Source organism: Cornus florida, unplaced genomic scaffold (assembly GCF_030987335.1).
Source record: "Cornus florida cultivar Cherokee Brave unplaced genomic scaffold, ASM3098733v1 CherokeeBrave_3.0.0_Hap2_Chr04, whole genome shotgun sequence".
Taxonomy (NCBI): domain Eukaryota; kingdom Viridiplantae; phylum Streptophyta; class Magnoliopsida; order Cornales; family Cornaceae; genus Cornus; species Cornus florida.
The window spans coordinates 104,574,588-104,588,626 of NW_026775574.1; the positions used below are offsets into that span (position 1 = coordinate 104,574,588).

Consider the following 14,039-nt stretch of genomic DNA (forward strand, 5'->3'; position numbering starts at 1 on the left):
CCCTTTCTTTGAGGTATGTGGCAGTATTCAATTGATTCATAAAGCCATCCGAGCATCTGGGATAAGGTTTTGCCAATTCCTAAGCTTTTGTGCATTGCTTATTACCCCCATTGACTACCCCGTAGTTTATTTATTTTTCTTTTCTAATAAAATAAAAATAAAAAAAGCCTCCAACTTGTTCTGCGGTAACCATAAACTGGTAAGAGTATGATACAGCGTAAGTGCAAAAGACCTCATTACTCACCGTTGATATTGCAGAGCCAGTCCCAAGCCAGGAAAATGGATGAGGATCTGTAAGGTGTTGACCTCCATTCAAACCCTAAAAACATTAAGTCCTGCAAAGAAACGCCAAAAGAACTGTTACAACATCGTCAAACAAGAGGTCTTAATGATCACACAGCCCAATTAGAAAGGTGAGAATCAGTTAATGAAATGAAGTGTGAAACAGTTCGCATAAATCAGCTGTACCAAGCAACAGCAAATTAAATTCTAAACAAAACAAGCAAAACTAGAACAGATGTGTATAGTTAAGGAAACAAAACTCTTATGCTGACCAGTAATATATTAGTCGTACTCCAGAGACAAAATAAAATAGGACAGATCAATGACAGGCATAACAAATGCTTATAATGAGATTTATAAGGGAAGAGATGGTTATTGCTCTTTACAACTTCTAAACTAGGATATAATATAGAAGCATTTTCAAAAGGAGAATAATGAAACACAAGACTTCCTTCAGGCTTAAGTTAGACAATTTCAGCACTTAAAATATCTTCCCAACTACTTCTTGCTCTAGCTTCAACTATCTATCATCTAAGAAATTCGAAAAGTGCATCTTACATTCTTCCATAGGCCCTATCTAAAGCATATTATCTGCAATGAACAATTTGCAGCATCTAGCCTTTCTTGTTGACCTTTCATACACCTTCACTACTCTGCCAAAGCACGTTATTGACTTCCTTACTCATAATTATCGATAAAGGGCTAGCCTAGTGCAAGAGTCTCCCGCCATTGCGGGATCCCGGGGGGGTGGGGTGGGGTGGTGGTTGGCTGTTAGATGTAAGCAACCTTACCTCCATGTGGGGAGATTGTTTCCCGTTTGGAACACGTGACCTCTAGATCACAATGCAGCAACCTTACCATTGTGAAAAGGCCCGCTGCCCTTGCTCATAATTACCGATGCAAAGGAATATTTCAAATTTAAAGGAAAAAAAAAAAAGAAATTAGATGTTCATTCCATCAGCAAGATTGAGGAAAACGCTTCAATGGAAGTGCATCTTTTAGGATAATGTCAATTTCTATAGGCCTGGTACTGTCGTAAAAGTTGAGCTTCAAATGCACATAAAGACATATTATTAAATGCCATCACTTCCCTAAAGAATGATCCATATAAATATTTTCTTCCTACACTTAACTGTACAGAAAATTCATTGAAAAAACATATAAATACGCGTATCATATGGATGGTCATTACCATGTTGTAAACAAAACCTTCCAATGACTACAATGACATAATCGGCATCCCTCAACTAACATTACCCTTTTTGCTGCAACCAAGATTAATTTTAAGCTTTTCACAAACTGGCTTTCTTCCCTTATTTAAAGAGGAAAAAATGATTTCAAGTTCCCAGCAATTAATACTTTTGAATCATTTCTTTGAGACATTATCAACTACACATTCATTTAGTCATCATCTCTTAAACCCTGGATTTCGAGAATTCTATTCAACAATATATCCTATTGCTAAAAGCCCATTTCCAGGGACAACCATGTATTACATTTCCCCAGGGCTTATTCCACACATGAAAGGCATACCTAGCTCTCTAATCAAACCATAACTTTTATTGTTTTAAATCTTCTAAATTACCTATATTTCCATAATCTGGGTTCTGCAATTTTTTCCCCTTTAAAGCCCAATCTTGGCATCCAGAATCAAATTAATAAGGACAGAAACACATGAAGACTAGTGCGCGCAACAAACTGGCTCTATAAGACCAAAATTTAGTATCCATCAACTCCAAAAGCCTTTTGAAGAACATAAATTATAACAGTATGCACTTTAATGAAATTTATTCAAATTAATTTAATTATCATAGACTTCATGTCAATATCTTGCACATAGTGCCTAGGGAAGCTTGCACCCTTTGATATAGGTATCACTTCTGAATTAAAAAATCTAATCTTCAACCAAAAAGGTATTCAATACCAAGTGTACAAAACATAACAGAGTAAAATTATATTACACTTGTAAACTGAATCAGCAACCAGGCCAAAGAGAATAAAATTAAAGTAACACAATGGCAGTAATAGTGTGACTAAGTAAAAAAACTAGGTAAATTTCAAAAACAGGCAGAGCATCAGAAAGGGTTGGGATGGATTCTCCAAGCATATCCGTTTGAGGGATGGCACCTCATCAGCTTTTGGGATGACCCTTGGTGCGGTGAGAGGTCGCTTGTGAGAGTCTTTCTGGGATTGGCTGGGATTGCAGTTGATAGGCAAGCGATGGTCGTTCATTGTTATTATCTTGATGGTGGGAGATTGTTCTGGGATGTGCAATTTGAGAGATTTTTGCATAATTGCGAGGTGGAGGAGATGGTTGAGTTTTTGGCTATGCTTTATAATCAGTCTATTTCAGGAGGTGGACGAATGAGTGGCTCTGGGCAGGTACAAACCATGGGAGATTTTAGGTCCGCTCATTCTATTGTCATTTGATGGATACTCTGTGGAAGGGAAGTTGGTGCTTGCGAGCCCCCTGAAGGTGGCCATTTTTGGTTGGACAGTGGCTCTGGATGATCTTGACCATTGACAATCTGAGAAGGAGACGTTGAATTATTGTCAATTGGTGTTGTATGTGCAAGCGGGCCGAGGAGTTAGTGGATCATCTTCTTCTTCTTCATTGTCCCAGAGCTATGGATGGCTAGGATCCAGTGGGTCATGCCTGAGTCTGACGCCTAGGATGGTTGCCATGTGTGCAACCGCAAGTCAGAGATGCGTGGAGGGTAGCACCCCCATGCTTGTGGTAGGCTTTGTGGAAGGAGAGGAATAGGAGATCCTTTGATGGGATGGAGTCTCCTTAGGGGATGGTTAGAAATTCTGTTCTTAGTTCTCTATTCTCTTGGGTTCAGGATTCTAATTGTAAATCTATCGAGATTCTTTCGTCTTTTGTTGATAGCTTGAGGCTATATTTTTTGTGCAGTTATTCTGGGACCCGTCGCCCTTTTGGGTGCGCTTCAATGAATACTTACTTATCAAAAATAAATAAATTTAAAAACATGCAAAAATATAAAAGATCTTCAACAAATTTCTAAAATCATTTTAACCTTGCTGCAAAGCTTTTTCTATTTTTTTTAAACTTCCAGGGAACTATAACCTCATTCTCACCCTTTTTTCTGAGGAGGAATAACGTTTTCTCCTTAAAACTGTAAGCAACCCATTCAAAACATATAAAGTTTTGAGTTAAATTTAAGTTTCTGGGACCTATATTCTACACAACATAGAATAGACCAAAACTAACCTCTGGTGAATTTGTGATTATGACGTCCAAAAAGTGTAGCTAAAAAAAAAAATAAGGAGAACTGCTCCTTCACACACATCTAATTGTTGCGCTTACTAATCTCCTACATGTAATCAGATATCTTACTGTCTTTATCCCAATGAGATTAATATAAACAGAAGAAATATATCTTCATCACCCACAGTTCAAACAGTAAGGGGCCTAGGATAAAATTAAAATGTAAACAGTACACCATTCAGCCACTCATAAAGAAACAAAATAGTTTCTTTGATTCAAAAGCAACACAACAACACAACTAAACATTTCACCAAGTAAATGTTACTCAAATTAATCCACTTGGAACTACAAAATTCAATTTAAATTGTTTAGTAAAATAAAGCACAAACTGCACTCTTTCGAGTTAGTCCTAAAACTCCTAAGTTAATAAATACATTTCCATAAGACTGGAAGAGGTACCCTGTTTGATCAATGTGCATCACCATTCTCCTTTAAACTCCTTCTCACGTGTCCCTATATTATTCCAAATATCCGCTTGATTAAATCCTCAATTTAAAAACATACAAGAGGAAAAGAAACCACTATTGGGAATGCCAGATAGTATGTAGTTTTGAATTATTGAATCATCAATCATTCCAATCATAATTGACATAACTTACGAAGTTTTGGTAGGTAGACTGACTGATGTGCAAAGTAAAATCAAGTATAATGCACGTTTTCTTATTGTAATGGAAATTCAATAAATTCACATTTATATAGATTTTATCAAGACAAGCTTCAAACTGACTCCAGAAAAAATCAAAATATCCTATAAGTAGTGCATTTAAAACCTATTTAGATTAGAAACTTCCTCAGAAAAATCACGTCAGCGTCAAACCAGATGCTCACACTCAGAAAAAAAAATGTTGGGAATACTTTAGAAAGTTGAAAAGGTACATCCTGCCCCCACACCAAAATAGTCCAGAAAGAAATTTATTGAGTAGAATTGTACATATAGCTGCCACAGGTCAAACATGTAGCATAATATATATATATATTTAGGAAAAAAATAAGCATTTCCCTATAAAATTATAAATTTGGTCAAAAATGTTTAAATAAATTAAAATTTAATCTATTGACCATATAAGTGTATGTGTAAAAATATATGAGAACATTGTTGTGTCCTTGCCACATCAACACGTATGAATTTATATCTTGTGTAGTTTCCAAGTCCCTGCTATAATGGTTAAAACCAAGTTGTGGGGAAAAAAGAGAGCAAATAGTTTAATTGTTTCTGAATTAGAACTTGATCTAATAAAAGGAAATGACACCAAATAAATCTGTTCTTAAAGTAATATAATACGGGTACAACACCAAATAAAAGGACGACAATGACATAAACGAATTAATAAAAAAAATCACAAATCCAGTAATGTGAGTGAGATCACGGCTTCTAACAAGCTGGAATTGCAAAGAGAACCCTTTTTTTTTCCCTAGGTAAGGCAAAGAGATTTTTCTCCAAGTGTTTCCCAACACACAATTGGGATAAGGCTTCGTAAGTTACAGTGATCATGGTATCAGTATTCTGCCCTTCGACATGAAAAAATGTTTCAACATTGCAAATGATTTGTTATCAGGATATGACTGTGACTGGTAACAAGCTCCTTAACTTTTGTCACACAACTAAGGAAGTTCATACAGGAGTATAGTTGCAATATTTCCTTCATATATTTGCTTCCATCTTATTCTCGTTTTTATGTTAACTAAGTCATGAGGACGAAGCACAACTTCATAAAACTATTAACTAAATTCAGAAGCATTATGAATAAACCTCAAAAAAGTTAATTTAACAAGCAAAAGAAAATTGACAATCCTTCATAATAGGGTTACGACAAACACAGTGAACCCAAGAAACATGACAGAAAATAAACAAACCACACACAAAGAACACAAAGATTTAGCGTGGTTCGGCAAAACCTTTGTCCACGGTGAAGATCCAGTGAACAAATTCACCATGAGAAAATATGGAGATTACAAGTTTCAGCTCCCAAACCCTAGCTCTCACTCTCACTTTCTTTTCTGCGATTTCCAATGTCTCTCAATGTCCCACTCCAAACCCTAAACTTCCTTATATATCGGGCTACAAGAGAGTACTAAATAGGGTCCAGGACCCACACAAAGCTCAATTGACGGGTCGTCAGGCCTAAAATGGGTCGTCAATGCGACCCGGAACCAGATTCGGGCCACAACATCACAAATAGTGTGAAGATTGTTTAGAATAGATGTCCAAAATCGCAGGAAAACAATCCTTCATAATAAATGAACTCAAAATAAAAATCCATGCGCCTGCCAAAGGGATCATCACAGGATATCAGAACATTTTGGTCTAATAATGATACTCTGCATTGCTTCAATTCTATGGTTCTGCCAAAAAACTGAACCTTTTCCTCCTGTTGCATCCAATTTCTCCAAGTCAATAGAGGAAAGGAATAACTGGTGTGGTATCTCATTGGACAATATGACATCCCAGAGTAATCAACTATTTTTTAACATTCTGTGTATCAAAAGCTGCAACTTTGGATATAGGTTTATATAAATGGTAGTTTAGACGCCTAAAGAAGTCAAGAATTTTACATATATCATGCCAATTTATTAAATATGGTTTTGAAAAAAAAAATTTGTTACATGGTCTCTCAAATTTCACAAAGCTTGTATGACAAGGACCCCCTATAACTTAGTAAAATGAAAAATCAAATGAACCACATTTGTAGTAGTTCTGATTGTTAATATTTTAGGAGTTTTACTGAGTTTTAAAATAAAATCTGGATTTTATATTTACAATTTTAGGGTTTTTTTTTTTTTTTTTTTGGGAGGTGGGGGATAAGATTTACTGGTTTTAAAGGGGATTAATCCTCAAGAAGAACTGAAGAAAATTGAAAGAGCATTGCATTCTCTCTCTCTCTCTGCTTTCTTTCTTTCCTGTCTAGTCTTTCTTACCCTTCTCTAATTCAATCTCTCTTCTATGGATATTTTGAGAGGCATTGAAGTCACTTTCATTCTCCCTCAGTTATCATCTCTTCTTTTCTCATGAATGAAAAGCTTGGAAGACATAATGCGCGAATGGTGATCTCTCCTATGTTCTTTCTACTTCCCACCTCCACCGCCACCCTCTCATCTCTTCTCTTTCTTTGTCATCATTTCCAGTTATAAAAAATCAGCAAGGTTCATTTGCCAGACACAAGTTTAAAAAATTCTTGCAAGAGCCAGGTCACATGCCAAGATCCATCAAGAATGCATTTTCTCTGGGATTGATACAAGACCTAGAATTGATATACGCAATCACTTCTATTAGAACTCCTTAGAAATAATATGCTGCATTTTTAATTTGTAGCAGTTTTAAATGGTTTTAAAATAAAATCTAGGCTTTTATGGTACCATATGGTTAGGATGTATTCTGAATAGCATTATGTGTTCCAAATTTATGAAGCCCACAAATAGGCTTTTGTTGGTCTAGATAGGTACTATTGAATAATATTTGTGTGTCCCTTGGATAAGCACCCATCCCTAGCGTTCCCCAATGAAGCTTAAACTCAACTTTGAAGGGAAAGGGAGGTTTCCTGATAAGAAGCACAGGCCTCGACAGACAATTCAAGGTCCCATTCGTGCCAAATGCTCCAGATTTCCACAGGAATGGCAAATCTTCAAAGCAATATCCTTCTAAATTCCAAAAACCAAGAAAGGGACGTTGTAGGGAAATAAAAGGTCAAGTTTGAAAAGCCTACAAGTGTTAACCTTCATAGTAATAAAAATACACGTCCCACCGAGACAAAAATTTTAACTTGCTATCCTCTTCCCTAGCAGGCAAAGATTTACCTCCGTGCAAAGAATGATTCATTCGGATCGACATGAGAGTCCAACTACATTTGCTAGAGAAAACAACTTAATCTCTCTGAAAAACAGAAAGGAGGAAAAGATGTCCACAAACTCATGGTCTAACTACAAGTGAGAAAAAGAATAAGAGCTAAGGCCTTATATTTTCCTCTCCTTTCAAGCATGCCACAATCTTATTTGGACTCCTAATAAGGCTACAACTACCAGCAGAACATACACAACTATTTTAGGATATTAAGTCATATAGTTGTAAAGCTTACATATTAAAATTTCACCGAAGAATTAAAGTTTTTTTAATTTATTAGCATATTTGTATTTATAATATTTTTATATTTACATGCACCATATGTGCAAATTGACTGACTAATAATAAGCATTATCACCTTCATGTGATAATGCAGTCACTAAAGCATCCTGAAGCTTCTGAAAGGACCTCATATATTAAATACAACTCAGGACTAGAATCACCCTACCTCAAGTGTTTCCCAGAAGAGCAACTTAATGAAATAAAACCACATTAAAGAATGGAATTATTTCATGCAATTGAAAACCAGATAACTTTGTGCACCAGTGAACTACTGCAATATAAATGGAGTAAAACATAGAACAGTATGCAAACAGTTTAATATTGTATATATGAACTGAGAGTTTGACAAGAAAACCTTCCATATTAGGACATTCATGGCAGCTTTTTTGAAATTCTCATTTTACTTCCTTCAGCAGAACATATGTACACAGTTTCAAAGCTGTTCTGAAATGAGATGCATCAATAAGCCATATTAAACAATGATACCATGGCAGGCCAGGAATTGTCTCATTTGTACGAAAGTGGATGCAGATATGTCCCATTGTTTAGGCCAATAGAAATGTGGCACAAGCGGGCATCATCTTTAGACCTTTGGAAGCAAGAGATGCATGCCTCCAACTCTGGCCCTGGAAAATGCAGGGGATTCATCAATAAAATCCTCAAAAGGGCACTTTAAGCGCTGCCAAACCGTGTGGAAATCAAAGCTATTGTAAATTTGAACCAGAATTATATTTATATCAAAACCAAAAAACATGAAAGAACTGCATACTCTTCAACATGTTATTCACATCAACTATTGCCATGGCTCCAATAGAATGTAATGAAAAGGATTACAAAGAGTAAAGCAATTCACACACTTCCCATCAGCTTTGGACATCTTATAACATCATTAATATCCAAAGTTCAAATTCAATGCACACATGCTAATCGCTAATTGGAAAGCTTAAATGTTTTTTATTAAACATGACCAGCTGAATTTGATGCATGCACAAATACACACGGAGTGGGAGTTGAAGAACTAGACCACAACCCCCTTCTAAACAATCATCAAAAACAAAAGCATACAAAATTTCCAATGACAACAGAAGTTAATGGCAGATATATGAAACCAAATGAAAATATAAATCCTTTCTCATGTATTTCTCAGATACAACACCTGCAAAGATGCAATTTGGAAAATGGAGACTGTATTTTGGTTATTTGCCAATTACACATGGTACTTTTGGATCACAAGCCTATATAATAACTGAAAATATATTCAAGATCTTTATTACAAATTTATTACATATTATGAGCCGAAGAAGACTAAACAAAACCAGGATGGCACTGGTTACATCCATTTCCTCATAAGAATTTTGATACATAGTTCACGAGTTACAAAAAAAGGAGGGCCGTCTAGACAGTTTCTGTTTAGATAACTTAGACATTTAGATAACTGAGACAGAAGCTATCAAAAGTAAAATATTATTCTGCTTCTTACAATGTTGTGTGGACACTAAAGACAAAACAAAATCCTACCATAAAAATAAAATTAAAAAGAAAAGAGAAATCGCTCCATTAACTGTTAACTAATATAAATACCAGTTCCAGAAGAAATTAAATTCTTCAGCTCCATCAAATGTTCTTCATTTGATATATGGAGCATAATCCGGAGATTTGTCAACAATGCTTCTTGTTCCCAACTTAAGGGACCACAAGCATACAATGCCTCCAGAGTGCAGCAATAAGCATGCAACTCTAACCTATGGATACTTGCTGCCACATCCTCCTCTGGAGGAAGGGAGCAACTTTCTTCCTCATCTCTTGAGCCATAAGAAGATTCTGCATCACTACATAGATTATCTGTATTTTGACAACGAACTGATACAAATTGACTAGGACACTTATTTGGACTCTCACTAGTAACACTACAACTACCAACAGAGCACACAATACTGTCAGAATCATTAGGTTCTAGACTTCTTGCAAGGGAACAGCTGACATCACCATTTAATTTTGGCCTCTCCATTTCATAATATCCATTTGATCTATTGTTAAAGGAAGCATGCATGTTTTTTTCACCCAGATTTTCTCGTGGGTAAGCAACAGCATCTACCTTTTCCAATAATGGGGCCGGAAATTCTCGTTCACGCCTACCCTCTTTCTCAATTGCTCTTACTTTCTGACCATTCCCTGTATAAGCTTCAATAAGAGACGAGCAATAAGGGGATGCTCTCTTCAGCGTCCTAGAAGAGGTTACATGAGTCTCCTCCAACCCAACATTGTTCTGAACGGCAGAATAATCATCTCCTGCTTGCAGTTTAATCTTGCTATTGGCTTGTGGCACTTGGAAACTCGCCTTCTCAAGAAAATTTGAAGTTAATAGTTTCTTAGATTTCAAATCTCCACCTCTTCCAGAACCCTGTAGAAAGGCAGCCAACATATGATCAGACAATGCAAAGGCCAGTATAGTAAATAAGAACCAATAATTTCAAGCATTTGAATATAAAAAATGCACAAACACAAGTACTAGGAGTATAGTGCACTTTTTTGAAGTCCAAAAGGCCTAATATATGTAAATAACTGAAAAAAACTATAAATTGAAAATGCTAAACTCTTTTCAAGGATGACATCAAAACCATTAACACATGCATCTAAAGGAACCATTTCAAGAATGTTGAAAGAAAAATAAAAGTTGAAGAGAGAAATTAGAACATGAAGAACACAGAATATAATGTGGTTCGGCCACCAGGGCTTACATTCACGACACAATGAGCCCAGAGGGCTACATCTCTTTCTTTACATTCTCTCTTAATTTTGTTCAACTTGAAACAAAATATGAAGTTGTCGAGAGTCTAAGACGAGCAAATCTTAAATGAGTTGATCTGGAGATCCGAGACAAATTGATCCGAAAATCTGATCCGAGACGAGTTGATTCGAAAATCTGATCCGAGACGAGTTTATCCGAAAATCGGAGACGAGACGAGTTTATCCGAAAATCGGAGACGAGACGAGTTTATCCGAATATCCGAGACGAGTTGATCCGGAGATCCAAGACGAGTTGATCTTAAAATCTAAGACCCAAAGATCCGAAAATCTAAGACAAGACAAGTTGATCCAAATATCCAAGACGAGTTGATCCGGAGATCCAAGATCCGAGACAAGTTGATCCGAAGATCCAAGACCCAAAGATCCAAGACAAGTATATAGCAACCTGCTCTGATACCATGTTGAAAGAAAATTAAAAGTTGAAGAGAGAAATTAAAACATAGAGAACACAAGAAAATAACGTGGTTCAACCACTAGAGGTTACATCCACGACACAAAGAGCCCAGAGGACTACATCTCTTTCATCACATTCTCTCATAATTTTGTTTACAATAACCACCTCTATTTATAGGTGAATTGAACAGACTTATAGCTAGAGAATAGAAATCTCTAGCTCTGCAAGTATTTTATAATAAAGGAATTACACGGAAAGTCAAATACAAATTTGGCAAACAAATTGTTGCCCAAATATAGCAACGTTTTTGTCAAGGAGTGATATAACATATAATTATTTTCCAACAAAGAACCACTATGTTAAAGTGGGAAATCTGATCAAACGAACTAGTAGTAATCAGATAAGAACTAAGAAACACTTTCCTTAGTGAAAAAAATTATAATTAAGAAACATGTTGCAAATGTGTTAGCCACAACGCAAAGCAGTTAAGAATGTACTAAGTAAAACAATGCCAGGCCCTTCATACAATAGTGCAGTTTGACAACCATAAAGAAGAAGAAAAGCAGAATGGAAGGATTACTGGAACAAACACAGATAAAAGGACTACCTTCCCGATCACAACCCATTTGTCATCTTCCCAAGATTGCCTCACCCTGATGTTGGATTTGTGAACTCTCAATTCCTGAGAAAATCCAAGTAGCCGCACCAGATAGTAATCCACACCCAAAACCTTCAAGACTGTAGCAAATTCCCACGAAATGTCATCAAACACCTCTACAACATCACCAGCCACCAAGCTCTCAACACCTTCGATGGGAGGAGGACAAGGCCTGATAGCCTTCCTAGACACTCTCTCCACAGCCATCTCACTATCATACCTTACACTGTAAGTATGCCCATTGCCAGAAATAATTTCAGCAGAACGCCATGAAAAGGACACCTCCTTATTGCCCATAACCTCCACTTTACTCCCTCTCTTGAACCTCATGACGAATATGGTAAACTGGTAACACAAATCCAATCACCCAAAACCTGTCATAACCAAGAATATTAAAATTTGTACCATTAAATAACAAATCCCATTCATTCCATAAGAAAATTGATAAATACAAAAACAAACAACCAACACAAAAGAAAATTTCTTAAACCAATCATCACTGAAATTGAGATTTACGGACTCGATTATGAATGATGAACAGCACAAGTTTCCTGTAATATACTATTTAAACATCTGTGAAAAAAAAAATGTTCATGATAAAGGTTCTCTATTTTATTTTTTTATTTTTTTCAAGACATCATCTGGCATGACATGACTTCAAAACAATGACGAAATCCAAATCAGTAACAGAACCTTAGATTAAGTGTAAGCTTCTACAAATATTTCTATGCACAAGGCTATGTGTCATATACCTTTTTTTAAAAAAATAAAAAAATAATAAAAAAAATTTGTAGGATCTAATCTAAGATTTATTAAACATCAGATATTTCCGGATGATTAGCAAGAAACTACCCCTTCCCCTCTTCAAACCCAAAAATAAAAAATAAAAAATAAAACACCCCAAAAAAATTAACAGATATTAGTAATAATATTATACTTAAACCAAACAGCAATCAAAATCTTTCCTAAAACCCAAAACTAATCAACTTAAATGAATAATATTTTAAAAACTAAATAAAACCAATTAAATTAATTTTTTTTTTTAAAAAAAAAAAAACTAAATTCACTGAACAGGACAATAAGCAGAGTTTAATGAAATTTTCATACCAAAGTGAATATATTTCAATTTTTGTTACATATATTGGGAATTTTATGTATATTTGTTATATAAACACCCAAAAAAATTAACAGATATTAGTAATTATATTATACTTAAACCAAACAGCAATCAAAATCTTTCCTAAAACCCAAAACTAATCAACTTAAATGAATAATATTTTAAAAACTAAATAAAACCAATTAAATTAATTTTTTTTTTTTTTTTTAAAAAAAACTAAATTCACTGAACAGGACAACAAGCAGAGTTTAATGAAATTTTCATACCAAAGTGAATATATTTCAATTTTTGTTACATATATTGGGAATTTTATGTATATTTGTTATATATATAAAATTCCCAATATATGTTACAAAAATTGAAATATATTCACTTTGGTATGAAAATTTCATTAAACTCTGCTTGTTGTCCTGTTCAGTGAATTTAGTTTTTTTAAAAAAAAAAAAAAAAATTAACAAATATACATAAAATTCCCAATATATGTAACAAAAATTGAAATATATTCACTTTGGTATGAAAATTTCATTAAACTCTGCTTATGCAAATTCTGACATTTTATTTGATTGACATATACATATAACAAATATACATAAAATTCCCAATATATGTAACAAAAATTGAAATATATTCACTTTGGTATGAAAATTTCATTAAACTCTGCTTATGCAAATTCTGACATTTTATTTGATTGACAAACACTCAAAATAAATCATTCAGCATTGAAATCCCACAAATTCAAACCCTAGAAACCAAAATACTGACCTTTAATCGAAATTGAGGGAAGACTTTGATCCGATAAACTGTCAGTTTGTTGTTTGGATCTCTCTATCCTCCTTCAGGGCTTGGAATTTGAATTTGTAATTCTATAGATTGTGTGAGAAAATAATTATAGTAAAAATAATATACATAGGTAGAGGGTATTATGGGAATTTTGTAATTTGGTGTTTTGCTCAACTCACCGTAAAAAGAAGGTGTGCGTAATGCGCGCATTCCTTGAACAGACAGAATAACCTTCTAATTCGTGTCGTAGCTGGACTTTGCCTTGAGATGGGATGGTATGGTCACGCGCCTGATGGAGAGTGTTAAGCACGCCCTCGCTATTTTTTTTTTTTGTTCTTTTTTTTTTCATGACAATAAGAATGTGGTTAGGGATTAGAAAGGATGAGTGGGGTTGTAAGGGTCGAACACGGAAAACAACTTAACCATTCAGATAACATGATACTTGCAATGCCCTTGCTATATGAATCTTGATAATTAATTGGTTTATTCGGGAGTACTTGGGATGCAATACATTTTAGTTGGTTAAATTTTGATTAAATGGTACATGTTCATCGCATACTAATAACATAACATGTCCGGCTTATCTAGTATGGG

General features: G+C 34.9%; 1 protein-coding gene across 1 annotated transcript; it reads right to left on the bottom strand.

Annotated features, from left to right (window-relative positions):
- Positions 1 to 8,994: 8,994 nt before the first annotated feature.
- On the bottom strand, positions 8,995 to 13,607 carry LOC132304442 (uncharacterized). Its single transcript, XM_059802114.1, has 3 exons — positions 13,428 to 13,607; positions 11,498 to 11,922; positions 8,995 to 10,089 (listed from the first exon to the last, which is right to left on the bottom strand). Exons 2-3 carry the CDS (start codon positions 11,876 to 11,878, stop codon positions 9,253 to 9,255), a joined length of 1,218 nt encoding a protein of 405 aa, XP_059658097.1. The 5' UTR covers positions 11,879 to 11,922; positions 13,428 to 13,607; the 3' UTR covers positions 8,995 to 9,252.
- Between the last annotated feature and the right edge of the window lie 432 nt (positions 13,608 to 14,039).

Excerpts from the sequence above, each read along its gene's own strand:
- LOC132304442 (XM_059802114.1), bottom strand. The coding sequence starts at position 11,878 with ATGAGGTTCAAGAGAGGGAGTAAAGTGGAGGTTATGGGCAATAAGGAG. Across the intron at positions 10,090-11,497 it reads AATGGGTTGTGATCGGGAAG|GGTTCTGGAAGAGGTGGAGA; the intron begins GTAGTCCTTTTA and ends GCCTTTCTACAG.